Source organism: Filicampus tigris, chromosome 12 (assembly GCF_054856515.1).
Source record: "Filicampus tigris isolate MCC_2025a chromosome 12, RoL_Ftig_1.0, whole genome shotgun sequence".
NCBI classification, from domain to species: Eukaryota; Metazoa; Chordata; class Actinopteri; order Syngnathiformes; family Syngnathidae; genus Filicampus; species Filicampus tigris.
This window is the reverse complement of record NC_141228.1, coordinates 6,020,800-6,048,647: the sequence shown is the minus strand read 5'-3', so window position 1 is coordinate 6,048,647 and position 27,848 is coordinate 6,020,800. Positions and strand designations below refer to the sequence as shown.

The window sequence follows — 27,848 nt, the reverse complement described above, 5'->3', positions numbered from 1 at the left end:
AATTATATTGATTTTTAAGCAATCAATACAATTGATTATGCGTTACAATTTTCAAATAAGGCCATAACATCGCAGGCAAATATGGCTCAATTCATATTTTTACATCCCTGCAAGCTATTGTAAGTAGTGCAGGTAAACTGTACCCACTTGTGCTTTCTCATAATTAAGTCCAGTGAGTGTTGGGTGCTTGGTTATGTTAGGATAGTAGAATGGGTTGTTTACAAGATACACAATTAGCATGGCACGTCTGATCAGGAAGACTATAAAACCTGTAAATGAACATGGACAAATGATAAGATGCCTTTACAACTCGCGTATATTATATGTCCAAACAAGGAGATATGATACAGATTGATATTGATGATTATGATGATGATGATGATGATGATGATGATGATGATGATGATGATGATGAATTACAGTGAGATAGCTACTTCATATGACATCAGGCTGTGGATACAAAATAAATACAGTTACACAACACCGTCCATTTTAAATGTCAAACCACTGTGAGTTCATTTTTTAAATGTTACAAATATAAAAGTTAAAGTGCAATATATATTTTACAGTACTTACCTTACTGATCCACACTTCTCTTGCCTCTGTAAATCACTGCAAGAAAGTAGATTTGTTGATTTAGATTTTTTTTTTTAATGCAATGACACACTCATAATTTTTAAAGACAAAAAAGTGTTTGAAAACAGCAAAAAGTATTAAATGATTGAGGTGTGACTTTATAATTCATTACAAAACACACTAACCTGTACCAACATCACTTCCTGTGCAAGTGACTGTAAGAGGCAAAATAATATAAAATCAGAAATGTTTCATCTGTTTTTGTACAAAGCTCAAAAGGTATGATAAGAGTTTAGACCAGGGGTGTCAAACTCATTTTTTGTCGCGTGCCACATCATTGTTATGGGGTCGCTCGGAGGGCCATTACAAATGTGAACCCATATAAACGTAGCATACCCTTATAGTGTCTTTGAAATCAGAAGCCAGTAAATAGTTCAACTATTTTTCCATTTATTTTAAAGGAGGGATTCTCAAAAAATGTTTGTAATATAATGATGCCGCGGGCCGGATGTGGCCCCCTGGCCTTGAGTTTGACACCTGCGGTTTAGACAGTGTGAGTCAAGTGTTATGCCACCATACCTGAGTAAACTTTCTGAGCACAAAATGTCACTTTGCTGTCTTCTGGTGTCAATGGAGCTACGACGACATGATAAACGTCTCCACATTGGACGTTTGCAATATCGCAGCTGCTCTCTCCCGCAGATGTAGTACAGTTGTAGGAGTTGTTGCTGCCCATTATTTCGGCTATGTAACGGTGGCCGCTGCCAGTGGTGCGCCAGTGCAGCCGCAAAGAGTTTCCAGCCAGCTTGTACACCCTTACGCCTGATGGACAACATGCACCTGCCAGACAGAGACAATGAGGCAGCGCTCAGCATATTGTGGCTCTCATATTTAATGGGGAAGAAACAATTTTTTTTTCTTCATCAAAGAAATCAATTTGTTATGTATGTGTGAGTAAATGAGTAATGAGCGACGTGAGAAACATTCGTTACGTGACGTTTTTATAAATGTTGCCTCAGTCTTGTTTGTTTCCTGCGCCTTTCTGACAACAAAGCAAGAAAAACCCACAAGAGTCCAAAGGGCTCAGCTGACACTAGGCCACTAAGCCTAAATTGCCGGGAAAATGACTATATTATTACTTGTGTATGAATAAAGGTTGAGAATTAATATATCGCTGGCGTTGGGCCAAAACCTCATAAGTCACATTTTGGTTAATTTCTTTTCTTTTTTTTTTTCTTTTTTTTTTAAGCGGAAGTCAACCCAAACATATTTTTTTCAAGAATATGTTACCAGCAGGCCCACTAGTTCAAACAGGGCATTCTGATAAATATTGCATCTGTGGAATAAGAGTTAATTCACTCATTTTTAGCCATCTGTGGGTGCGGCCATTTTGCCACTTCTGACAATTGAAAATGACATCACAACTACCCAGGGCTCATGTAACGACCAATCACGGCTCAGCTTTAGAAAACAGGCGAGCTGTGATTGGTCATTCCCCAAGCCTTGGGTGGTTGTGATGTCATTTTTAGTCGACAGAAGACAAAATGGCCGCCCTCAGAGATGGCTAAAATGAGTGCATTTTGCTGCTTAATTTGCATTACACAAACGCAAAATTAATCCGAATGCCGTGTTTCAACTAGTGGGCCTGCTGGGAACATATTCTTGAAAAAAATATGTTTGGGTTGACTTCCCACTTTAAATCTATACTTTTAGTCAGTCCATACGTGTGGGTGTTATTTTTACACATCATTAAGATAAGATAAGATAAGATAAGATAAGATAAGATAAGATAAGAATGCCTTTATTGATCCCACAGTGGGGAAATTTTCGTTGTTACAGTAGCAAAGATATAGGTCACACAGGGGCGGCGGCATAATGTGGCCATTAATGTATAACCGATCTAAAGTGTTAAAAATGGCTTGCTCTCTTTCGCGATGCAATGCTAATGGATGAACAAACTTGCCATTTTTGAGGTCTCCTGAAAAGTAACTGTTTTGGAGGTAGAAGGTTTGGGCCCGACGCCAGTGATATGCAATGCATGGGCTTCTGAGAATATTTTGTTACTAGATGCTGATGCTGTCAACAACACAAAATAGGCTGCACAGGCAGTAATGTACTACATTAGGCACAACGTACTCTAGCTTCCTCCAACAGTTCAAAAACATGCTTGATAGGTTAACTGAGGACTCAAAATTTGATGTAGGTGTGAATGGGCGTGAACGGTTGTCTGTACTAACCTAATGTGACTAACCTACGGTTAATACAAGTTATATCTTGTTTTTTGCCCAATGTCAGCCGGTATAGGTTCCAGCTTCCCTTTGAACCTGCATTTCCGGTGAAAGAAGTGTCTGGAAATGAGATTACTCACTGGATGAGAAGCCCTGATAGGTGCAGTTGACACTGCGTCCGCTGTGGCTGAAAGCCTCCATGGTGACTGTGTAGTTTGTGCCACAAGTGATGCATCCCATGAGGCAGTGGAAGTCCTGGGTGTGGCAGCTTGCGTGACCACGCGGTGATGTCAACGAGGTCAGAAATGTATAAGCACCTTTAGCGTGAGACCAGGAGACATTGCTCATCGCCTGCGTGACCTGCTGCACAGTGGGACTGGCAGGACAACACGGTTCTGTTGGCGGGGAAAATGTGTACAGTGATCAATGACAAATCAGCATATTCAGGGTTTCTATTTTGGAATTCCAGTCTGGAGCAGGATTGATTCCGTCACAAAGCTTGACTTCTTTACCCGTTTCTAGTGTTTCAGAGTAGCTGGATAAACTCTGTCCAGCAGCGCTGGTTGCTATGACGGCGACCTCATAGATGGCTCCACAGGGCAGACCTGTGATGTCACAGCTACTTCCACTTGAGGTGCAGGTGTGTGTGCCATCTTCTCCCGCTGCGCTCACACTGTAATTGGCAGCACGGTTGTTTGCTGTCCAGCTTACACTGACACAGGAAGAGTTTTTGGGATCAAGCTGGATATACATGGGCATGCAGGGGGCTGGCCAGGAAAAAGGAAAAGATACATATTTAGAGTGTATGGAGTACCAACATACAATGAGGATAACCATTGTTATTTGATATTTCACCGTATGATGCCAAATGTATCATGTGATACTTGAGGTGAGGCTTCTCTAAAGTGTGGTACAAGTACGTATCACTTTTGATACGCGGGCTTGCTCTAGTGGTAACTGAAGAATCATGTTATAGAGGCTTGAATTGGTTTTAATTCAGTACACTACATTTGTTAAGTACAGTTCAGTTGTGTTTAACTTTGGAGTTCAATACAGTGGCATTTAATATTTTAGAACAGTTTGTTTACAAACATTTCGGTATACTGTTTTTTGTCATTTTTTTCATTTCATTTCAATTGAATAATTATTTTATTAGTATTAGTATTTTTTTCCCCCCACATCATTAAGTGCAGTGTGAAACTGTGCATAATGTTAGAGTTGGATGAAATAAATATATCAAATACTTTTGAATAATAAAGCAAGTGCTTCATCTTTGATGACCACTTCAGCCCAATCTGTTAATGTATTATGACGGTGGTATTTGGAGTGCAAAGTTGTTTTTGTGGTGTTACTTGGTGTAAAACGTTCAAGAACCATACGCAAGTCTTTAAGTGAAAAAAATTCCAAATGGAATCATGAACTATACAGAGATAATAAAACCATAAAAAAATACTAATGAACTATGTTCACTTACTTAATTTTCAAACAAATATTGACAATGTAGTCCAAATAAAAAAAGTTTTTTTTTTTTACTTGTGCATGCGCAAGTCAATACCCCATCGCATTATGGGAAAAAATGCTATGTTTTTAGCATATAGCCTAAAAGTAAATTCTAACATATTTGTAAATCTGTTCGAATGTGTTTGCAAACTCGTAAGAACGTGTTTGCCAGTTAAAAATGTTTACTCCACACTGGCAGCTCGACACTTCCTTCGATTCATACAAGTATACATCTGGATAATAACACAGACTGTAATAATCTGCTTTGCAGCAATGAGCCTCTGATGTGAGAAAAGATGGCCTTGATTATTTCCCAACACGGCAAACCATACAGCGATATAGGTACTGCAACACTCCACTTTGCCCATGCCTATTGTGAGAAAAGTAGCAGGTCTTAGTCTGAACAAGGAAAGAAACAGTTTTCAAAACGGAAATGTTCCTGTTCCAGTTCCATTGATTGATTTCTCAATACTGGGTGATTGTAGCACTTGTGCAGAATAATTTAAAAAATGTATGTTTGGAATTAAAATTGTGTTTGTGTAGTATTTCATTTTTGGGTTTACAAAGAGAATAGTTGATCATTGTAACCGACTTCATCAAATTTTTAATCGATTTTCGATTAATCGTTACATTCCCAGTAATATATATGAACTTAAAGTATTCATTTTCATTGATGATTGAGTCATATTATTATTCATTCATTGATTTATATTCGTGTGTGTGAGAGTGTAGTTTACCTGTGTCTTTGGTGTGAGCTTTGCATGCATGATTACAGCCGCTCATGTCATTGCAGGGTGTCACAACCACACTGTAGGCGCTGTCACAGCTCAGGTCAGACAGAGCGCACACCGGTGCAGTGTCATTGCACAGGATGACCTCTGAAATATCCGCTGCTCGAGTCTCATACAGATCTGCTCCCCGAGATGCTGCCCATGTGATCTCCAGAGTTTCCGTGCTCACCAGAGAGACGGACACGCCCTCCGGACAACAGGGCACTGACAAAGACATGGCACACACAAGTTAACACACAGGTAAATAAGGTCCCCAGATATAAATATCCAAACAAGGACCAAATATCCAAATAAGAAAGAGGAACATAATTACATGTGGTATAGTTGACTTGGGGTCCTTGCGGACTGGAGCCAGCATAGTTGTAGGCAAACACATACATCTGGTACATGTAGCCACATTGGCAGTGGTAGGTGCAGTTGTTGCTAGTAGTGTTGCATGTCTCCTCACCACCGTCACCTTTCTTGATGTAGGCCATGTAGCTATCCGCATAAGGCTCCATATCCCAGGACAGAGTGCAGTTTCCTTCCACTAACTCCACCAAAGCTAAAGATTTAGGTGGGCAAGGGACTGAGAGGTACAGACAACAACAATTACACATGGTTAAAAAAAAGTGCAACAATATTGAACATGTTGTGTTAATATTTGTCTCTTAGCATTTATACAAGTCGAAGTGGTTCTTCGTGACAAGGGTTAAGAAACGGTCCTGTGGGAATCAAAGTTTTCATACTCACAGGTGATGAACTCAACAGGACTTGAAGGGTAGCCGGGCCCTGCTTCATTGGAGGGGATAACCTGGATAGTGTGCACCTCTCCACAGCCCACTGGTGAAAGGACGCAGGGGCTGGATGTGGTGTTACAAGTGAGGCTCTGATCACTCATCACATAATATTCTACGATGCCATAAACCTCCTGGTTTAGTTCCCAGGACGCAGACAGCGCAGCCTGGTCGCCAATCATCACCACAGAGACTTCAACGGAAGCCGGCGTCGGAGGTCCTGTCAATACACAAGAAACACAGGAATACATCCAATAATAAACTGGTTGTACTGTATGTGTAGTACTGTCCCCGGGACTTCAATTGCCAACAAACACAAAGGCTACTGAAGGACATAGTTGTCATAGTTTCATTCCTGTAATACATTCACCAATTACAAAGAAATCAGATCAGACTGTCAACAATGTACTTTAAAAGGGTTTTCCAACTCATTAAAGCGGAAAGTCAAGGCAAACGTTTTTTTTTTCAAGAATATGATCTATGCAAGCCCACTAGTTGAAACAGGGCATTCTGATAAATATTGCGCTTGTGGAATAACTGTTAATCCACCTGTTTTTAGCCATTTCCGGGGGCGGCCATTTTGTCTTCTGTCGACTGAAAATCTCATCACAACTGCTCACAACGACCAATCAAGGCTTGGATTCAGAGGAAAGATCAGCCGTGATTTGTCGTTGTGAATAGTTGTGATGTCATTTTTAGTCGACAGAAGACAAAATGGCCGCCCCTAGAGGTGGCTAAAAACTAGTGCATTTTGCTGCATTGTGTCACTTGCTGTAGACTGAGAATGACGTCACAACTGCTCAGGGCTAAGGTGACAGCCGATCACGGCTCACCTGTTTTCTGAAGCTGAGCCATGATTGGTTGTTACCTAAGCCCTGAGCAAGTGTGATGTCATTTTCAGTCGACAGCGAGTCACAAAATGGCCGCCCCCTGAAATGGATAAAAACAGTTGGCTTTTGCAACTCAATTCGCATTCCACAAACACAATATTAATCAGAACACCAAGTTTAGACTAGTGAGGCTGTATAGAACATATTATTGCAAAGAAATAGGTTGGGTTGACTTCCTCATTAAGCAAATATGAAATGGCAAAGTGCTTCCTTACGTGTTGTCTGGTTGATGTACAAACTTCCCTCTCCCTTTCGCTCTTCAGCATCCCAACCACAAGCCATGATCATGTAAAGTGCGCCAGCTTCCAGTCCAGAGAGTATCACATTTGTGCTGGTGGTGTTCTGTTTCAAGGTTGTGTTGGAGAAAACCTCGTACAGGGCCACGGTGTACTGGACAGCACCATCAATTGGGTCCCAGGATATAAAAATGCTGTCATTACTGGGAGAAGAAGTTGACGGCTGAAGAGCGGGCAAAACTGTGAAGGAGAAGAAACCTTGATGAGATTTGGTTTGAACAATAAAGTCTCTCCAAAGACTAAGAGTAAAACACAATTATTTGGTACAGTAACTCGGTAACAGTGATCTGCGCTTGTTTTATATGAACATAATATGAACATTTTCGTTTCAAAATCTATTTTTATGGGCAGAATATATACTTTGTTGCTTATTAAATGTGTGACTGTAAAACTTGTCGACAGTCTTGTTGGGATTAACTAGATCCTCGAAGAGGATTTGGGCAATGGAGTTTATGGGCTCTACATTCGTAGACAGGCGCGCGTGCGCTCGGCATAAAAAAAGAGCACATCTTAATTTTCATGCTGGGTCAAGTCTAGTAGCAGGAAGCTGGAAGACCACTCTGCGCGCCGCTAGGCGGGCCAAGGGTGGTTGTCTATTACACACACACAAAGACTTCTCTGTCATGTTGTTTGCTTGCTATGGTGCGAAGGTAATCATTTTGGTTGACATTGACGATAAGAATCTTCTTCTTTTTTTTTTTTTTTTTTAAGGAAGGCAGAATCTTTTAGAGATTTCGTTCAGTTCAATTGTAAGTTTTTTTCTTTAAATATGCAATTTTATAAATGAATTGTGGAAGAGTATCAAGGGGTCTAAGAATACTGCGAAAATAGCAGAAAAATCGCATGTATCAAATCTTCAACTTGATGTACAGAAGGGGTGGCCATTGCCACCCATGACCACCATGTTGCTCCGCCCCTGGTTGTATAAGACTCGGTCAACAGTTCAAATTTTTTTGTTGACAAACCATTAAAGTGGAAGTCAACCCAAACATATTTTTTTCAAGAATATGTTCTATGCTGGCCCACTAGTTGAAACAAAGCAATGTGATTAATATGAAATATGAGTTAAGCAGCAAAATACACCCGTTTTTAGCCATCTCAGGGGGCGGCCATTTCGTCACTTCTGTCGACTGAAAATGACATCACAAACCCTCAGGGCTCAGATAACGACCAATCACGACTCATCTGTTTTCTGAAGCTGAGCTACAGTATGATTGGTTGTTATCTGAGCCCTGAGGGTTTGATGATGTCATTTTCAGTCCCCCGCCCCCAGAGATGGCTAAAAACGGGTTGATTTTGTTGCTTAACTCATATTCCACAAACACAATATTAATCAGAATGCTGTGTTTCAATTAGTGGGCCTGCATAGAACATATTCTTAAAAGAAATAGGTTTGGGTTGACTTCCACTTTAAATGCGTAAGGCAATTTTTCATATCCAACTGGCCATATACGTTTATTATATATTTTTCAATGCTTCTGCCAAATTTGAAGTACATTGGTTGAATGACAGACACATTTTTGGTCTTACATTGTGCCAGTTCCTGTGTGATGTTACTCTGACCCACCATGATGGCTCAAAGTTTCCGTCCGCCTAACGCCAATTTCGTCCATTTTATCGACTACAAATGCCTCTTAACTGTGAGTTAAGTTATAGTTGTTCCTTTTATTATGTACACTGTATTATAATAACTCATGGAGTGTTTGTCCATTCTCCACTGTCTTTTAGGTATCATAATAGCTTTCAATGTTTTGGTTTTCAGCCTTGGGCTCCTTATTTCCAGGTTTCAGCCAAGAATTTCCATTTCAGTGCCTCCTTAGTGAAAACACTACTTGGTGTTTCTGCTCATGGATTAGATGTGGCCCCTTGGGTGACGGTGGAGGGGAAATGCAAGAGATGTGCGCTGAATATGAGGTCAACTCTTTGTGTTTTACATAAAGGGCTCAGGTAAAGTTGCCACCAATAAAGGACAATCCCGGAAGGCTGCGGTCACATTTCTCGTGTGATGAAAACCTAGAGTTGCTCGAACATTTTTGATGTATCAAATGAGTGTGATTGTATAAGAGCGTGTACTATGAGACAATAGAAAAGATCTGATGACCTCTACCCGAGAATGGGGTGTGACTCTTTTTTTTTTTTTTTTAACATAGAATACAGTATACACTTTCTATGTTATTCCCCATGTACTGAAATGATATCTTCCCAGACATGAAAGTGGGAAAACTGTACCTGTCTTTCCAGTTACAGAGCGAGACGGCTGGTTGCGGCCTCCGCTATTCCCCGCCATGATGCTCAATGTATATTCAGTGTACGGTGTGAGGGACTTGATCTCAGCAGGGGAGGAATAAATTGTATCTTCTCTGTAGAAACCATCAGAACTCTCGACGCGTACAATGTAATGAGTTGCTCCTGTCACCAAATTAAATTCAACTATCAATGTTTGGCTGTCCTTTGGCTTGACTTTCTGGATGGGATCCATCACCCCAGGAGCTGTAATAGTAGACATAGTTTTGATCAGGTCAGGATATGTAGGAAGGGGAAACACTTTGTTACACTGAAAGTCAAAGGCAAATATGTCCTATGATACAGTGGTCATCATTTTAGGAGCGTTGTGACCTTATCACAATTCGGAATTACCGTAAAAGTGAACAAAAGGGGGACATTATTCAAATTGGTAAACATCACATGTTAAATTAATGATCTGTTTACCATATAAATGTCACGGTGCCCTCCAAAACGTTTGTGTTAAACCCACCTGTTAATGACTGAACAGTGATCATGTCCAGTGGGACTTGGTTAATATCCAAAGGTTGAACCGTGAAGACATATAAGTTGTTCGGGGACAGAGAGTTGACAGTGCCCATCACTGTGTTTTCACCAAATTGGGTGAAAGAAATGACATCTGGTGAGCCTGATAGGGACACTGTGACCAGGTAGGAGGTGGCTCCAGGATACCTGTTCCATCGCAGAGTTGCACTCCTGGATGTGTGTGCAAACACTGATGCTGTGAACACTGAGGGGGTGAAACAAGTTTGTCACACAAAAGAATGTTTTTTTCTATTGTAAAGAACATTTTGACTTGGGTTATTGTGTTGTTCGATACCACTGGTGATAGGTTTCACCAATAATCAATATAGATATATATCAAAAAATAAAATCGTAATACAATACCCGTTTGAGCTGAAGCCTGTAAATTCCAGTGAAAAGAAATTAATACACCAGCTTTCAAACAATTCATGTTAACATCTGTAAATAAATAACTTTTATTTTTTTTTGTCCTTTTCATCAACAATTTTAGCAAATAAAAAATGTCTTACCTCTGTGCCTATACACACCAAGACAAAAGCAACCAAACAATTCAACGCACCCATTCTTCCCAACTCACTTTTCTGTTACCACTCTCTCAGCTAGGATTCGATTTAAAACTCGGCCTCACACTGAACTGCTTCGCTCTGTTTAAAAACGAATCTGCTATCTGTGTTGGTTGTAATACATATACCAAGACACGCCTTTTTAGCATGCATATCCAATCAAAGCAAAGCAGACACTTGACAAAGAAACTGGACCACCTGTCTTAAGGCTATGTAATAATACCAAGCATTGTCTTCTTAAGTTCAAAAAAGACATTTGTGTTGATTGTTTTGTGCAATGTCCTCTGAAACATTGATTCGCCTGTTCTGCCAATGTCCGTTTACCAACAAGTTTTGGAAAGATATATCTCGATTTATTATTGGTTATGTAGACTCTGACTTTATTCTTCACTGGAAAATGTACTGTTTGGTTTCTTCAATAAAGATGGTAAAAAAAAAAACTAAAAAAAAACTAAACTATGTCTTTGTTTATAAATGTGATTATTCTAGCAAAATTACATAGCTCCAAATCCCAAATTAGTCACTCAAAACCTCTTCGTAATTTTTCGAGGCAGAAACCAAACAGTATATAAATTCTATTTTGGACCCCAAAAACAAGAAAGCGATTAACATTTATGTTCTTTATTTTGAATTTTTGTTTAAAAATCTCCCTGGCTATTCTTTTATTTCTTTCTATGATAATAATAATAATAATAATAATAATAATCATAATAATAATAATCATAATAATAACATATCTATTTTTCAAAGTGCTCGAGGTCGCTTTATAAGCATGTCTAAAAACTGGACGTGACGGAAACTAGACGGAAACTGGACGTGACGGACACTAGGATGGAAATGAGTTAATCTGAGTTAAGGTCATCCAAGGTTATAGTTGTTTTGGAAAAAGTATATTTGTATAAAGGTGATGAGTGTGGAGATTCCAGGAAAGAGAGCGAGAGGAAGACCCAAGACAAGATTGATAGATAAAGGGAAGATATGAGGGCAACAGGTGTTAGAGAGGACGGATGCAAAAGATAGACTTCCATGGAAAACAATGAGAGGCTGTGGCGACCCCTAACGGGACAATCCGAAAGGGAAAGTACAAGAAGCATGTTTAAAAACAACAGACGCTGATCAAAATGCTATACAGATTTAAATATTAAAATTGCAATTAATGAAATAAATCAAAACTGAACCACATATTTCTACAGTCGAACGAATGCCAACAGTTTTCTCACAGAATTGCTGCAACCGGAAGTCTTACCGGAAGTCGTAATGTTTAGCTTTATGCGCCCCTACATACAGACCAGCCAGGAAGAGGCGCAAGAGGGGAAAAAAGTCAAGATGGCAACTGGTCCAGAGAACGGACTGAAAAGAATAGTTTGGAAAAGTAAGTTCGATGTTATAGTCAGTCGTTCAGGGTCCTTTTAAACAGAATACAAGGCAGTGAGTTTGTGTGGTAGAGATTTTGTGACTTTGCATCGCCGAATGACAGTGTCGCTTATCGTTAACTTCCACAACGATTTGAAAAACGCAGTTGGGCGTAAACAGCGAAACAACGAGATTGTGACTCTTGGTGATTTACGTGATGTAACTTTACTGGTAACAGCTAATCCATTTTTGAGAAGGGTGACTGTCAGTCCGAAACTGGGTCAAAGAGAGATTTTAGTTTGAAGCCACACCTCATGTCTTCTGGCTACCGGTTTAAGAGAGTTCGGAAAATGACAGAATACTGTCATCGGCAGAGACCTTTTAAGTTTTCTACACCATCAAGAGACAATAATGTCACGTAGGTGCGTCTTAAACCTTCTTCATACTTAACGAAATTTCCCTGTGAGACACGAGAAATGTATGAGAAGTTTCCCTAATACTGTATAGCGATTTGTTGTTGAAACGTTCATTGAGGGCGTAGTATTCCCACCATATTGTCGTTTATATGGATGTAGAACTATATTGAAAGACATACACCCTCACATTGCCCGACATGCCATCAGACTAAACCTTTTTATGTTTTAAATCAATTAGGATAATTAGTAATCTTACGAAATTAAATTAAATTAATTAAATTGAAAAAAAAAAAGGGTACGTTAGTGTATGTAAACTTCAGGAGAGGTGGGCATTTTACAAAATTTTTCTGGTCTGTCATCCGTCAGCGGCCTGGGTACCCATTTGTCATTCGTCAGTCCAACATTTTTTTCAAGCCGAACCAAATTGTAATCGTCAGTTGGTCTGTCAGTCAGTCAGTCAGTCAGTCAAGTCCTTCTGTCCGTCAATCCGTGCGCTCCCCACCCCATCACATCCCCCAATATAACACGTCAGCCAAACGGGCGTCCGTCTGTGACGGACTGAGAGGTCCATCTGTACTTTGACCTGGTTACTGATGATGACATTGACGGACAAAAAAATCCACTTCCGTCAATGCTTAGTCCGTCATTTTTTAAAAGTGTCCTGTCAATTGTCAGCAAAATGGGTGACGTGACAGAATGACGGCCTGTTCCACCTCTGAATTTCAGGTTTCAACTGAATATACCTGTATATTTTCAAGCAGGCAAAATACAGCTTTTATCTGCTCTGTATTTCTACACAATTGTAAATTACAACCAAAGTCATAGACTTCAGATGGAGCTTGTACACTATGTTGTACAACCACACTGTTTAATGAATTAGGCACAAGTTCTTATCGTTTTCCGACTGTAGCAACTGGTTAGTATTTGTATTAGCTCCCAAATTATGCATTATTGTTTGAGAACAGCCATATCCTACCTTGATATTCTGACAGTTTCATCTTTTTCTTTTATAGGAATTAAAGAAACGATTATTGAAGACTGCAGAAAATCAGAAGTATGGAAGGTAAGAAAACTTTCGCTTTGGGTTGGTATTCTTTTGCTAAGACAACCCTAAAATTGCTGCTTTTTTCTAGATGCCCACTCAATTATTGACTTAAAGCCCAGAGTTTCTCATTTTTTTTAGTATATAGTCTCTGCAATTGAAAGTACCGTCAGTCATATTGCAATTTCATAAACCTGTTAATCTTCTCTGCAGATATTGATTCTGGACCAGTTCACCACCAAGCTCCTGTCATCATGCTGCAAAATGTCTGATCTGATATCAGAGAAAATAACAAGTAGGTTATTATCTCCAGTTAGCATGAAAAGTATTTAGAAAGTTGCGGGACTCATTTTGCCTGTATGCACTACAATGTATTTGAAATATAATAATCAAGATGTGATGCAAATGGAGACTTGTAGCTTTAATTTAAGAGGCTTCATAAAAATATAGCATTTAATATTTGGGAATTCCAGGCAATCAATAATACTACCTCAATTTTTAGGGCCTCAAAAGTTTGTGGGCTAATCTTAAGAGCAGATCTGTCAAATGTTATGGATCTTCCGTATTTTGTTAGGGAAATCAATTAAATCTAACTCGTTACGCCCATATTACTGATTAAATCGTGGTTCAAATGGTCCAAACAGGTTGAAAATGCACAAAGATAGTCCTAGATAATTGCGATAAGTGTTTGACAAGACACCAGTTGAAGATGCGGTGTAGTTCCCAGCATTTGCGCTGTCTACTCGCCAATGGCAAATGGAAACAGGGTGTGGCAATATAAATATTTCCCATGCTGACGAAGGGCCACTTTGGCTGATCAAAATCGCCCGCGTCAAAAGCCCTGCATGTGTACGTAAATTTTGTCATGTGTGAATGTTGTTTTCTTACATTTCATTTTTGCACACTGCGGGGTAGTCTGTACTGGGGGGATTTTTTTTCCCTCCACTTCGTAAAATGCTTCAATTCGACAACGAGTGTGGCAGTGGGAAGGAGATGTCGTCCAGCTGTACTGGCTGAGCAGACAGCCTCACTGGCTATCCCTGCTGCAGGGAGTTCTGCAGTCCCGGTGGGTCACTCAGAAGCAGTCGAGGAAGTGACCCTCGATGCTGAGTGAGCCTATCTCCGCTTGGCGCCTAATTGAAGCATATTAGTGTATAGGGATGCATGATAACTATCGGACCGATAATTATTGACCTGATATTGGGGGAAAAAATCACCTAAATTGTATCGGTCCGATATCGAAAGCCACCTCAGATACACTAACGTTGGTCTGTTTACTGTCACTGTAAGAGTCCAAGCCTCTGCTGCATGACGTGGGAGGTAATATGGCGCCGCTGTACGCGACTTCAAAAGTAACAGTGAGCCATTTGTTAACACGGCTTTAGTTTTCCCAGAGCGGTTTATTTGAACCGGGGCTCTAGGCTGCACTCTAGTTTCACAATGGGGTGACTGAAAAAAATTATAAGTTGTACACATGCAACTAGCAGAAGTCTCCTCAACTCAAAGAACAATATTTATGAATATTGATTCTTGGGGTACAAACTACAAAAGCACACGGGTCCCTGCTGGGTCCCTTTCAATTGAATGAGAGCAGCAGCCGAGGCTCCCTTGGCATCACCCGGAACTGCCTCAGGAGTGGCTGCCGGAATGCTCGGACAAGCAAGCTGTGCCTTTTCCTTTTTAACTGTACTTTTCCCTTTGTTGCTGGATACTATAGTCATGAATTTAATCAACATTGGATTATAGTACAAATTGACGAGTTCTAGTGACTTTTCACCGCACTTTCAACATCCCGGATGAAATAGCGCGGGACCTCCATGGATTGTTGTCGGGTCTGGCAGGCGCCAGACAATGACATCATCGACTAAAATCACTGTTACTTGCTTCTTGAGTGTCTAATAAAGGTATTTGGTTTATTGAAATTCAGTTGTGAGTATCTTTTAATGTAAATTATGTCATAATTATATGTACTGTTTGGACGTTGTCAGGAGATAAAATCATTTTTTCTTTAGTTGTGGAGGACCTGTACAAAATCAGAGAACCTGTTCTGGAAATGAAGGCCATCTACTTTATGACACCAACAGCTCAGGTATACCGTTACTGCTCCGTCATCTCCAACACTGTAGTACAATTACACTGTCAAGCATTTTTATCCTGAACCTTCTATCCTTTTACAGTCTGTGGATGCCTTTATTGCCGACTTCAAGCCTAAACCCAAGTACAAATCAGCATATGTTTATTTCACTGACTGTAAGTAACTCTTAGACTGTTGTCTTGATTTATTTTGAGAGTTTGCAAGCAAATAAAATAAATGTATCCCTCAGACTGCCCTGATGACCTTTTCAACAATATGAAACTGTACTGCGCAAAGTACATTCGGATTTGCAAAGAAATAAATATGTCCTTCATACCTCACGAAGCACAGGTATGTTTTAAGAGCTTTTATGCACGTTTCTTTTTTGATGTCCAAATTTGCTGTAATCCAGTGAATAATCAATGTTATTGTTTTTTTTGTGTGTGCAGTTTGTTTATTTTCATATGGACCACTTTAAAGTTTGATTTTAAGGTGGATAATTGTTAAATGTAAATTGTTAAGAGCGGTGTTTGCATTTTTAGTTCGTATCACCTAGACATAGTGTAAACCCCCCCCCCCAAAGGAGATTATTAGTAGTGGATCTAAAGGGAAAAAAAAAAAAAAAGAGTATTCAATCAAGACATGTGAATGCTCTTCAGGTGTTCACGTGTGATAATCCGGGAGCCTTTCAGAGCATCTACAGTCCCAACAGTCAGGACAGAAAAAAGACACTGGAGACACTCGCAGACCAGCTTGTCACGCTCTGCGCCACGTTGGATGAGTACCCAGGAGTCCGATACAAAAAGTACACCAGTGACAATGTATTGACTCAGATTACACACTTTAGACCAGTAGAAACATAAACATGGATGCATAAAGCTTGATCTTAAGCAACAGGATTTGATACCTAAACTTTATATTGGATGAGGAGTACAGTATTAAATGCACACTGATATTCTTTAGTTAACTAATGAGTAAACTATTTATCATCCGCAACATTAACAGTATAATTCTTTGTGTATTATTACTGCATTGATCTTAACAGTGAACTCATGGTAATACCTTTTCCCCACTAGAGATGCCAACTTGGAGTACGCTAAGACTCTTGCAGAGTTGGTGGACAACAAATTGTCCCGATACTATGAGTTGGATGACAACAGTAAGAAAAAGGTCAGACATTTTTAACATTGTGTTTCTGTTTGAAATACTATATTGCATTGTTTCGCTGTATTACATACAGCCTCCCCTACTGTCAACTGTCAAACTGATAGAGGTCTGGGTATGCGCAGTGTGTGCGGGGGAGAAGGAAAGTTGGTCATGGTGGAAGGCAGACAGGCGATTGCGGAGTTAGTGGAATAAAAGTATTGAACACTTAATAAACGTTGTTTATTGAATGAAGGTCAACAGACATCTGCTTCACTGAGTATGTTGACAGAAAACAAAGCCAATGTTTTGGAAATACAATATAGTACATTCTGATTCTGATAATGCAACAAGTTGTCACAATTGCTTTGTGTCCATCCATCCATCCATTTTCTGTACCGCTTCTCCTCACAAGGGTCGCGGGGTGTGCTGGAGCCTAACCCAGCTGTCTTTGGGCAGTAGGCGGGGGACACCCTGAACTGGTTGCCAGCCAATCGCAGGGCACACAGAGACAAACATCCGCACTCACAATCACACCTAGGGGCAATTTAGAGTATCCAATTAACTTACCATGCATGTTTTTGGAATGTGGGAGGAAACCGGAGTGCCCGGAGAAAACCCACGCAGGCACGGGGAGAACATGCAAACTCCACACAGGGAGGCCGGAGCCGGGATCGAACCCACGACCTCTGAACTGTGAGGCGGATGTGCTAACCAGTCGACCACCGTGCCGCCTTTGCTTTGTGTCACCAAATTTAAATTGTATACATTCTTGGTCAGAATGTAAAAACAAAAAGTAATTCCTTGACATGTTGCTTGTCACAGTAACTGCTGCTTTTTCACCTTCCCACCAGGAAAAGACTCAGGCCCAGCTGCTGATAGTGGAAAGAGGCTTTGACCCTGTCAGCCCTATCCTGCATGAGCTTACCTACCAGGCCATGGCCTATGACCTCAATGATATCCAGAAGGACACATACAAGTAATGTACCCATGCACATTTGTTAACCGCAACAATATTTTTAATGTCTTAAAAAAAGAACAAAACGAAACGTATGTACGGGCGCACACAAATGATATGTCTTGTGATCTTGATGATACAAACTGTCTTGGTGTTGACAGATACAAGTCTAAAGATGGATCAGAGAAGCAGGCTCTGCTGAATGAGGATGACATGCTTTGGGTTAAGTTGAGGCACAAGCACATTGCTGAGGTGTCTGAGTAAGTCTGACAAATTTGGGAAGCGGAATGGTGGTCCGATGGAATGTACACATCAATTGATGAACCACCCTCCCACCAAAGCATTCACCCTTTACTAGACTAACTTACCTATTACTTAAATGTGTTCTTGAAACAGACAAATCCCAAAGATGGTCAAGGAAATATCTGCTAGCAAGAAACAACCAGATGGGAAGGTACATGTTTTCATTTATATTTTCATTGTGCAGTTTGTTGTGTGTGGGTGTGTGTGTGTGTGTGTGTGTGTGTGGGTGGGGGATATAAGAGGGCTGTCTTGTTTTGTGTTAATAAAGTCAGTTAAGGGAGGAACACACACGTGCTGAAACCATGGCAGAGCACAGCATTATTATGAGCCTCAGCCAATCACATTCGTGTGCACTTCAGGGACTACTCGGAAAAAATAAACTCTAACGATATAAAGTAGCATTTCTAAAGAAGGGGGCAGCTTTAAATCTCAGAAATGTGAATAAATTGGTTTGCCTTCACCAACGTGAAGTGACAAAAGGCGGAAAAACAGTGAGCACGCCTCCGCTGCCTTAATCTTCTTACAAGTACAAGAGCGAGCGTTGACAATGTAAGTATTTCACAATACCATGTCAAGAACGTGATGATTTACTTCGCGTGGGAGTTCATCGTGAGCGAAGAATAGAGGCGAATGCATTGTTTACGTTGTTATAATCAATCAGCCCGGCCAACATCTTTCTGGTTGAAGTTTTCTAACCATGAGGAATAGTGACTACCGCCGCCGATGGTATGGAAGGGCATTACATCTTATGCATGCGCAGAAGGTACTTTAATGGTCAGCGTCGCTGTCTGTCGTTGCGGTGTGTTTTGCCAGCGTGACGTGCCGACAGCCGGCCGGACGCCACAGGGGGTAAGCGTCCGTCACTGTTGGTGAACGTCGTTTTGGTGTATCAGGGCCTTTAAAGTCAGTAACTAAAGGAGGAACACACAACGTCTTGAGACCACCTACATCTTAGCATAGCATAACATAATGAGCCAATCACATTCATGTGCATTTCAGGGACCACTCGGAAAACATCAACTCTAAGAATATTACAAGGGCCACATAAAAATGTGTACATTACACACACACACACACACTTTGTTTGCACACATTTGAAATATTTCTGTCACTGTTCTAAGGCCCTTTTGCATTTATGTTTTTGTAGTGAATAAAAATACTGTCTAATACAGAAAGAATGTTAACAATTTTAATTTAATTTTTTTAATTTTCATCTCATGAGGATTTGTTGGAATGAAAACATAATGACAATGACAACATTATATACATATACAAATACATATATTATATATATATACAAATACATATATTATATATATATATATACACACAATACAAAAATACACAGAAAAATTTGGCATATTTTGGAGATAGTTCGAATTGCAAATAATTACGATCAATTAAGTTTTAAACTGTGATTAACTCAATTAAAATTTTTAATCGTTTGACAGCCCTAATAAATATATATATATATATATACACCAGTATATAACTGTACTTTGATTATAGCTTTTTGATTGTAATTTTACCCCGCTGAAAACATTTTAGCATTTATTTATATTTTTATTTATTTAATTTATTTTTCAATTCATTCATTCATTTATTTTCAGATCACCATCAGAAATTTGGCCCAAATGATGAAAAAGATGCCATCATTCCGTAAGCAGCTGACACAGGTATGTTGCAGTGACTGGCTTTTGCACATCTCAGGGACTTACTTGACAGGCATTCACCACTATAAGCCACTACACCAGGTCTGTTCAACTGGTGGCTCATGTATCGGCCACATCTGACCCGTGAAGCTTTTGGTCTGGCCCGCTCAGCATCACCCAAATAATGTAAATTATTCACCATAAAGAAAGCCAAAAAGAAAAAGCCATTCACAAACTCTGAGATAACCATGGACTGCATGCTGGGCGTACTTCATGATGTGGTACCTGATGACCAAATTAAAAACCTGGTAATAGCATCAATCAAATCCGTACCGTTGTCGCATACCTCACTACGAGACAAGTACTGTATTTTCCAGACTATAAGCCGCACCATTATATAAGATGCACCCACTGTATTTAATAAACAAGAAATGAAAAAAAAAAAAAAAACATAAGCCGCGACTTTATGTAAGTCGCACCTATCCATGTTGAAAAATTAGATATTTACTGCCTTTACAGAAAGATTTTGAACTGTAGGGCGGCACGGTGGTCGACTGGTTAGCGCGTCCAACTCACAGTTCAGAGGTCGTGGGTTCGAATCCGGCCTCGGCCTTCCTTTGTGGAGTTTGCATGTTCTCCCTTTGTCTGTGTGGGTTTTCTCCGGGTACTCCGGTTTCCTCCCACATTCCAAAAACATGCACGGTAGGTTAATTGGGCAGTCTAAATTGCCCCTAGGTGTGATTGTTAGTGCGAATGTTTGTTTGTCTCTGTGTGCCCTGCGATTGGTTGGCAACCAATTCAGGGTGTCCCCCACCTACTGCCCGAAGACAGCTGGGATAGGCTCCAGCACGCCCGCGGCCCTTGTGAGGAGAAGTGGATTGGATAATGGATGGATGGATTTTGAACTGTAAATGTACATGTATGTACCTGAATAGATTCTTTCCTAACAGTGCCCTTTAACATGGCAGCAATTTTGCTGATTAAAACGACACTCTAACTGATAAGTGGGGACAGTGATAAGTGTGTCTGGTGCCTGTTTTCTTATAACGTGACATGTTTTTCACAAGGTTGACAGAATGTACCGGTAGTGTCGGGTCTGGCTTCTCAGTAATAATTTAACTGTTCTTTGGGAAGCATGAATAAAGAACACTCGCAGTTTTGATTGTCCATTTCTTTTCAGGTTGATTTATGTCGCACCTTATTTTGTGTGTATTGTTGCATGGAATGTTTCATATTTTTTGTCCTGGCTTTTCCATTTTCAAACAAGGGTTAAATTAATGTCCTTTTTTTTTTTTTTTTTTTTTTTTTTTTTAATAGCTTGATCTCTGCCTCTTTCTCTTAACACTAGAAAACTGTTCACCTGCAGTTGGCTGAAGATTGTATGAAACATTTTTCCAACAATGTAGAAAAGCTCTGCAAAGCTGAACAGGTCAGTCTGAGTTTACACTTTTGTTTTGGTGAAATCACTAGATTACTTAACCTTGCTAGAATTAAGATGGGAGACTCTTCTGTATAGTTTGTAGATTTGAAATGTGTTTTATTTGTTAATTATTATTTCTTATCACTGTGTAGGACCTTGCTGTGGGCTCTGACGTGGATGGAGTGAAAGTGAAGGATCCCATGAGGACTCTGTTGCCGGTGCTGCTGCACCCACACACCACCTATGACAAGATCAGAGCTGTGTTGCTTTACATCTTCAGTGTTAATGGTACATTTTACAAATTTGCCTGAAACTATAGAAACAGCTGGTGAAGTCTTTATTCTGTAGTATTGCCAAGGTTCGGAAAGCTGGACTTAAAAATAGAGTGACGTGAGAATGCTGGAGGCTTTTGAGAAGTGGGTATGACGCACAATGCTTCAGGTTAGTTGGAAGGACATGAAGCCCAATGCTTGGGTTGGCCAAAGGGTAGGAGTAACGGTGAAAGATGGTCTGCTTACACAGTGGATGAAGAGAAAGACCTGTATGTACAGAGGTTGGAAGGAATGTCCAGATAGCTTAGTACAGATCAGAATAAAATGAGAAGTTGAAGAAATGGGAAGGCCAGGGAGATGGAAGACAAACAATGTCAACCCTTAAAGAGGAAGTCAACCCAAACATGCAAGCCCACTAGTTGAAACAAGGCATTCTGATTAATATTGCATTTGTGAAATAAGAGTAATAATCCACCCATTTTTAGCCATCTCTCGGAGCGGCCATTTTTTCACTTCTGTCGACTGAAAATGACATCACAACTAGCCAGGGTTCAGGTAACGACCAATCACAGCTCAGATTTAGAAAACAGGCAAGCTATGATTGGTCGTTATGATCCCTGGGTAGTTTTGATGTCATTTTCAGTCGACAGAAATGACAAAATGGCCGCCTCCTGAGACTTCTAAAAACAGGTGGATTTTGCTCACACTCATATTCCACAAACACAATATTAATCAGAATGCCGTGTTTCAACTAGTGGGCCTGCTGGTAACATATTTTTGAAAAAAAAATGTTTGGGTTGATTTCCACTTTAAAGCACCCAAGTCACAAAATTGCACTAAGCAACATTTATAACATGCCTTTATCTCGGACCATTTTCAAGCTAAAACCTTTTGAGATACTAACTTCTATACTGAAGTTTTATGAAAAAAAATAGCTTATAGGGTTTTAAGAGAAAATGCACGCAAGAAAATGCCAACAGTTTTTAATGGCAAAGCAGCAGACAGAGTGCTCACCAAAAGTCAAGCCAGTTGCTGATTGCTTCCTGGTTGCTGGTTGCTGTCCAGGTTTTAGATTCTGTGACCAACTGCTCTTACAGTCCGCTCCAAAAGTACAGGCGATCCTCGGGTTACGCGGTATTCGTCCTATGTCGTTTCGACTTTACGACGCCCAATAATCGTTCGCCATTTTGTCTCCAGCCCCATAGTGTGTGTGTGTAAAAATGAAAGTAGGATCTTGTAGCGAAGCTGGTCCAGCCAAGATGAAAGCCATTATAATGGGAACGAAGCTGGATAGCATCAAAAGGTCGGAGAAAGGCAAGACGCCGACGAACATTGGATATTTATTTTGAGATTTAGGGAGTATTAAAGCATTAATTCTGATTTATGCGAAAATTCGGGTTACGTCGCCAGCGTAGGAACGGAACGCGTTCATAACCCGAGGACCGCCTGGACACTGAATCTGAAACCCAAATGTCTTCAGTTTACAGTACAAAAACAAATACCAAATGGATATTGCAGTTCCAATACTTTTGGAGGGGACTGTAGCTCAACCCTACAGCTCTCTGCTTCAGATAATCTCAGCACTCATATTTGAATCGCATATATTTTGCTCTTATTTTTGTACAGTGATATAAAGTACCTTTTTCAAAATTCATTTTGCATCAGGTTAAAGTTGAGTTGAATTAATCAACTGCGGTGTAAACTGTAGTTTGTTTGTTTCATGTGTGTCACCAGGAACAACAGATGAGAATTTGAACAAACTCATCCAACATGTGAAAATTGAAGATGAAAGAGAAGTTATCCTAAACTGGAAAGAGCTCGGAGTCCCCATCATCACGTCTGTACGTGGAGAATCAAAATTGATTGATTAAACATTTACTGCGCAACACTATAGTGGTGAACGGAATGCTTCAAGGGTTTCTTGAAAAACCAACATTGAGGCTTGTTGTCAGAATCAACAATTTATTTGGAACGTAACTCTGTTTTGATTTTTCAACTCTATTTTATTCCACACGTGAATTCAGCCCAGTTTCTTCTCCCGCAAACCTACCAGACGGGACCGTTCTCAGGAAGAGACGTACAACCTTTCCAGGTGGACTCCTGCCATAAAGGATGTAATGGAGGTCAGTAAAAGAGACGTTTGCTGGTTATGCGTTAGTGCCGTCTTTTACACAAAACCTGCCAAATTGTGCCACGTCATTTATTGATGTATTTTACTTCAGACCAAACAAGATGGATGCTGCCAAATACTGTGTCTATAAATTGAAGTGATACGTGCTCATAGTAGATAAGATGTAGGACAAGAATACAATGTATAGGAAAAACAGGAACTTGCAACCCAAATCCGAATCCGGGTCACTGTGCTACCACAGTACTGTACTCATTTGAAAGGCAATTGATAGAAAATGAAGTGATCAAAGCACCTTTTATGGAGGTTGTCTGATTCTGATAATCTGTAAGGCTAAGATAGGCATTTGCGTTGTCTTGTGCTTTCGGAAAACGGAAACGTCACAGTTGAAACCAAGGTTTCGGGCAGTTTTCACTAACCATCCCACCCTAAGTTAATACTTAGCTGTACTTAAATGTTCACAATCATGTTTTTTTTTTTACTGGTCTCAAACCAGTGTTTGTACCTCTAGCTAAACTGTGAGATTATCTTAGTCTGTGGGTTTTGTAATGACAAATTAAGTTAGACGTCATTGTTGTGTCTTCATTCTGCGAGGTGCAAAACATGTGTTTTGCCATCCTACTTTTTACCCAACGTCATGGACAAAATAAATCAAAATTAATGATCCTCAGAGTTGGTGTTTGCGTCACCACACTAACAAGTGACGCTGACTGGCTGGCCAGGTTGGCCTGAATGAAACAAAACCCCTCTTTTTACTTTCTTTCTTGCTTTCCTCCCTAAAAAGGCAAACTGTGTTAAAATTCAGTTTTCAAACTATAAACAAGATGCCTTGTTGAGTCATGTAAGATCACTAAGATACCAACTTCCAAGTCAAGTTTTCCCCTCGTTTTTGGCAAGCAAGTCGCAAGTCCTAAAAATAGCAACTCGAGTCATGTCATATAACTGGAGTCCCCCGTCTCTGAAGTTTTGTAGTTCCCCACTAATATAATAATGAAAGATTAATCCAAAAACATTCCTCAAAAGAAGTTAACAGTATGCCGTAACAGTATGCGGCTGGTCGTCTTCACCTTTCATCACATCAGCACACAATTAAAATACTCGTATTATCATATTTGCAATTTGACTTGCATTACACGGCATTTTGCAAGCAATGGAACTAAATGAGAACTATTATTTTCAGGATGCTGTGGAGAACAAACTGGACACTAGGGAATGGCCACACCAGTCAGAGTGTCCAACTGCTTGGAATGGCTCCGGAGCTGTCAGGTGGGTTTGATTAGAGAGTAACTCAATGTGGTGTTTGGGGATGTACATTCTGTGTTGTTGATATTGTTCAACATATTTTGTAACATGGCTACGCCTCTTTAAGCATGACAAAAACGATTTCTAGATGATTTTTCTTTTTTTTCCATGGACATTGCATTCTGGGTCGCAACGTAGAATGATTGCTGCTCTTTGCCACGCAAAGAAAAACAAAAGCAAACTAATACTGCTCTACTATGATAATTACTATAATTACTATAATAATACTACTAATACTACTATTAATCGCGAAAATGAGTCGAAATGCCACACTGCGTGGCTTTTAGATGTAATTTTCAATCAAAGGGGAATAAACAAAGCCAGGTAAGCCTCAAGGGCATTCCTAAGAAAAGGAATTTAAGAAACAGACAGTGGGGAGGATGCGGTTGGAAGAGTCCGCTCGTCGTTGTCTGGCTGTCTATTTCCTCACAAGGAGTCTGAATGCCCACTTGTGACGAATGAAAACTGTGGTGAAAGTCGTGAAAAGACAGGAGACGTCTGACACATACCTGGACCAAGCTTCTTCTTCAGTGGCTGCAGCTACCGGTGACCCCCAGCCACCGGATTCAAAGTTTGCAATGAAGGGAACAAACAACGCCAAATGCCAGTCAAGTCTGTAATGTTTCCCGCTTGGCTAAAATCGGTTGGATTTTCCTGCTTAACTCGTATTCCACAAACGTAATATTAATCAGAATGCTGTGTAGCACAAGGTACATTCCTGGTGGATTAATGTGCCTTTTAAATTCTTGTTGCCGTGTAAGGGAAGCCATTTGAAACTAAAAATAACTATTGTGTAGTTAGAACAATGCGCCAGCAATGTGTCTTCTCATTATATTAATACATTTTTAAATAATTGAATGTCGGTCTTTGTAAAACGTTTTCGGAACTGTTTGGTGTTGGTAAAGCACTATATACGTCTTCTCCATGTACTCTGTTGGTCAAATTTTATTTTCAGTGAAATACATATTTTTTTTCTCCCCCGGAAATATGCCATATTAGATAATACAATTGGAAGTCGTTAGAGCACCTACTTGCTGGTGCGATTATGCCGTAATTTACACATGATCCGATAAATTGACTAATAGCGACTACTGTTGGTGATTAGTCGGCTAGCAAAATAATCGTTTGTGGCAGCGCTGCAGGAGAGCCTTCACAGCGAGCACACTTATAGTTCTATATTTTATTGCTGCTAAGTATGCGTCAGTACTTGGTTGGGAATCCTTTGCCTTAATCACTGCCTTGATGCACCGTGGCTTTGATGCAATCAGCCTGTGGCATTGCCTGGGAGTTACGGAAGCCCCGATTTCCTTGATGCTTGCTGTCAGCTCTTCTTTGTATTTGGATATGATGGTTTTTCTCTTGATAAAACACCATGCATTGCCTGATAATCCGCCGAAGCCCTCGGTCGTCTCTTTTGCCGGTGCGTCTTTCCTGCCACATTCTGCCCTTCCACTAAACTTTCCATTGATATGCACAGCATTCTGAACAGCCAGCCTCCTTAGCTATGAACTTCTGTGGCTTATCCATCCTATGAAGGGTATCAATGATGGTTTTCTGGCCAGTTGTCAAGTCTGCAGTCTTGTTTTTGAATGTTGTTAAAAGAAAAGGTGATAGTAACACAGTGATAAACGTGACTTTGTCCCAGCTGTTTTTGAACAATAAAAGTTAAGGATTATTTGCTAAAAACAAATTTGATCAGTGTGAACATAAAATATCTTGTCTTTGTAGTGTATTCAATTAAATGTAGATTGAACATGATTTGCAAATCATTGTATTATGTTTTTATTTTCAACACAAGGTCCCAATTTCATTGGAATTTTGTTGTTTTATTACAATGACAAAGCTATTTGTCCATTTATTCATTCATGTGTATTGGACAGTCTATCTTTTGTTAGCAAAACCTTTACCTTTTGTTGAGCAGGTAGTCGTTTCCAGGCCAGCTGATCAACTTTTAACTTTCACCACTGCCAGTAGCAGTCTGGCCCTTTCCCTGCAACATCTTGAGAAGTTTACCAATCCTGTTTTGTCTGTCGTCAAACCTACCAAGAAGCTTCGACTGGCTGTAGAACTGCTACTGTAATCTTCATCATGCTGCTGTTCACTGTGCTATGAACTGGTGACAAACTACTTAGATTAGATACTCCTCTGCCAAAATAGCCACTTAGAAGGATCAGGGCGTTTGGACGGCATCCTAAGGCATTCCAGAAAGACACAAAAATATGCAAACAGGCACAAGTAGCTGAGTGTTTCAGCAGATGATCGTTAAGTTCCACAGAAATATTTGTAAATAAGTGAATCGCAAATTTCAGTTTTATTTAGTTTCTACATTTTGCACGTGAGCGCCTCAATGTCTGATAGATGTTGATGATTTGATTCCCATCATATGCTCTCTACCTCACAGCGCACGTCAGAAGCACAAATCCAGCGCTCAGGATGAACGTCGGACGGGCTCACGCCTCATCATCTTTGTCATTGGAGGAATCAGCTACTCTGAGATGCGCTGTGCCTATGAGGTCACACAGACCGTCAAATCCTGTCAGGTCATCATAGGTGCGCACTCATGCAATATTCCACATATAAGCTGTTAAGTGTAATTTAATGTAGGTTATATACGTAGTTGTCATATTTTATAGTATTGATTTAAGTCAAACTGAATGTTTATTCTATTGTGTTTCAAAGCCTGACATTCATTTTGTTGTGTTTCAACTCTAGGATCTTCCCACATTTTAACCCCCACCAATCTCCTGGATGATATCAAGGCCCTAAGCAAACGTCCTATGGGGACTTTCACAATTGAGGAGGGGAGCGATGACTAAAATGTCATCCAACTGACTCCCCAAATTCCCTGCCCTTCCCTAAATGTTATCATTAGTGCACTCAACAAAACCCCTTCATTGGGGACATGAAGGGAATGTATTATCTTGTATGCCTGTTTGTGTATTCACACATAAAAGTATCTTGGTTTCTGCATTTCTGCAGATAGATTTACACCATGGGTTTGCCTTTAGAAACTCAAATGTATAGTTAGATGAGAGGATTCGGATAGTTGTTAGATCATGTGAATTGGCCTCACCCGGCGCTGGAAAAATACTGGTAAACTTTACCTTTTATAAAACGGAATGGTGGAGAACATTAGCGCTTAACTAATGTACATATTGTACGTAAGCACTGGACCTCACTCTGCCCTTGTAAACTTGATCATCCATGTGTATAAACAGTTAACATTATTTTCTCAGTGTTTTTGAGTACTCTTTGTTTTCTTTTTTTTCTGGAATTGAACAACTGACTAATAAATGTATGAAGTGGTTCAAACCATCTAGGTTGTTTTGTTTGCAGAATACAGTGGTTTATCGCGGG

At 40.1% G+C, this 27,848-nt stretch overlaps 2 protein-coding genes across 3 annotated transcripts; one reads left to right on the top strand and one right to left on the bottom strand.

Moving 5' to 3' along the window:
* On the bottom strand, positions 1-11,753 carry LOC147138159 (fibronectin type III domain-containing protein 7-like). 2 transcript variants are annotated; one of them, XM_086047594.1, is made up of 14 exons: positions 10,375-11,753; positions 10,229-10,244; positions 9,813-10,070; positions 9,287-9,547; positions 6,977-7,237; positions 5,828-6,091; positions 5,409-5,663; positions 5,042-5,299; positions 3,317-3,571; positions 2,945-3,199; positions 1,156-1,416; positions 762-791; positions 577-612; positions 1-450 (listed from the first exon to the last, which is right to left on the bottom strand). In XM_086047594.1, the coding sequence occupies exons 1-13, from the start codon at positions 10,426-10,428 to the stop codon at positions 578-580; spliced, it is 2,463 nt and encodes an 820-aa protein (XP_085903720.1). In that variant the 5' UTR covers positions 10,429-11,753; the 3' UTR covers positions 1-450; position 577. The 2 variants fall into 2 exon arrangements, with proteins under 2 accessions (XP_085903720.1, XP_085903719.1); XM_086047593.1 differs by lacking the exon at positions 10,375-11,753 and having other exon boundaries at positions 9,813-9,923; positions 10,013-10,316.
* stxbp3 (syntaxin binding protein 3) lies at positions 11,689-27,806 on the top strand. Its single transcript, XM_086047595.1, has 19 exons — positions 11,689-11,800; positions 13,211-13,260; positions 13,453-13,534; positions 15,252-15,328; positions 15,417-15,489; positions 15,564-15,664; positions 15,973-16,118; positions 16,390-16,483; positions 17,311-17,435; positions 17,576-17,674; positions 17,811-17,868; positions 19,328-19,393; positions 20,718-20,798; positions 20,942-21,077; positions 22,796-22,902; positions 23,086-23,184; positions 24,370-24,455; positions 26,893-27,041; positions 27,204-27,806. The coding sequence occupies exons 1-19, from the start codon at positions 11,698-11,700 to the stop codon at positions 27,305-27,307; spliced, it is 1,836 nt and encodes a 611-aa protein (XP_085903721.1). The 5' UTR covers positions 11,689-11,697; the 3' UTR covers positions 27,308-27,806.
* Positions 27,807-27,848: the final 42 nt, after the last annotated feature.

Bases quoted from the DNA above. Each gene is read 5' to 3' on its own strand.
- LOC147138159 (XM_086047594.1), bottom strand. From the start codon at position 10,428: ATGGGTGCGTTGAATTGTTTGGTTGCTTTTGTCTTGGTGTGTATAGGC. The intron at 7,238-9,286 runs GTACAGTTTTCC...TCTCCTTCACAG, and splicing joins CTCTGTAACTGGAAAGACAG to TTTTGCCCGCTCTTCAGCCG. The intron at 3,200-3,316 runs GTAAAGAAGTCA...CCCCGCCAACAG, and splicing joins CTCTGAAACACTAGAAACGG to AACCGTGTTGTCCTGCCAGT.
- stxbp3 (XM_086047595.1), top strand. From the start codon at position 11,698: ATGCGCCCCTACATACAGACCAGCCAGGAAGAGGCGCAAGAGGGGAAA. The intron at 13,535-15,251 runs GTAGGTTATTAT...TTTTTTCTTTAG, and splicing joins GATATCAGAGAAAATAACAA to TTGTGGAGGACCTGTACAAA. The intron at 17,436-17,575 runs GTAATGTACCCA...TGGTGTTGACAG, and splicing joins ATCCAGAAGGACACATACAA to ATACAAGTCTAAAGATGGAT.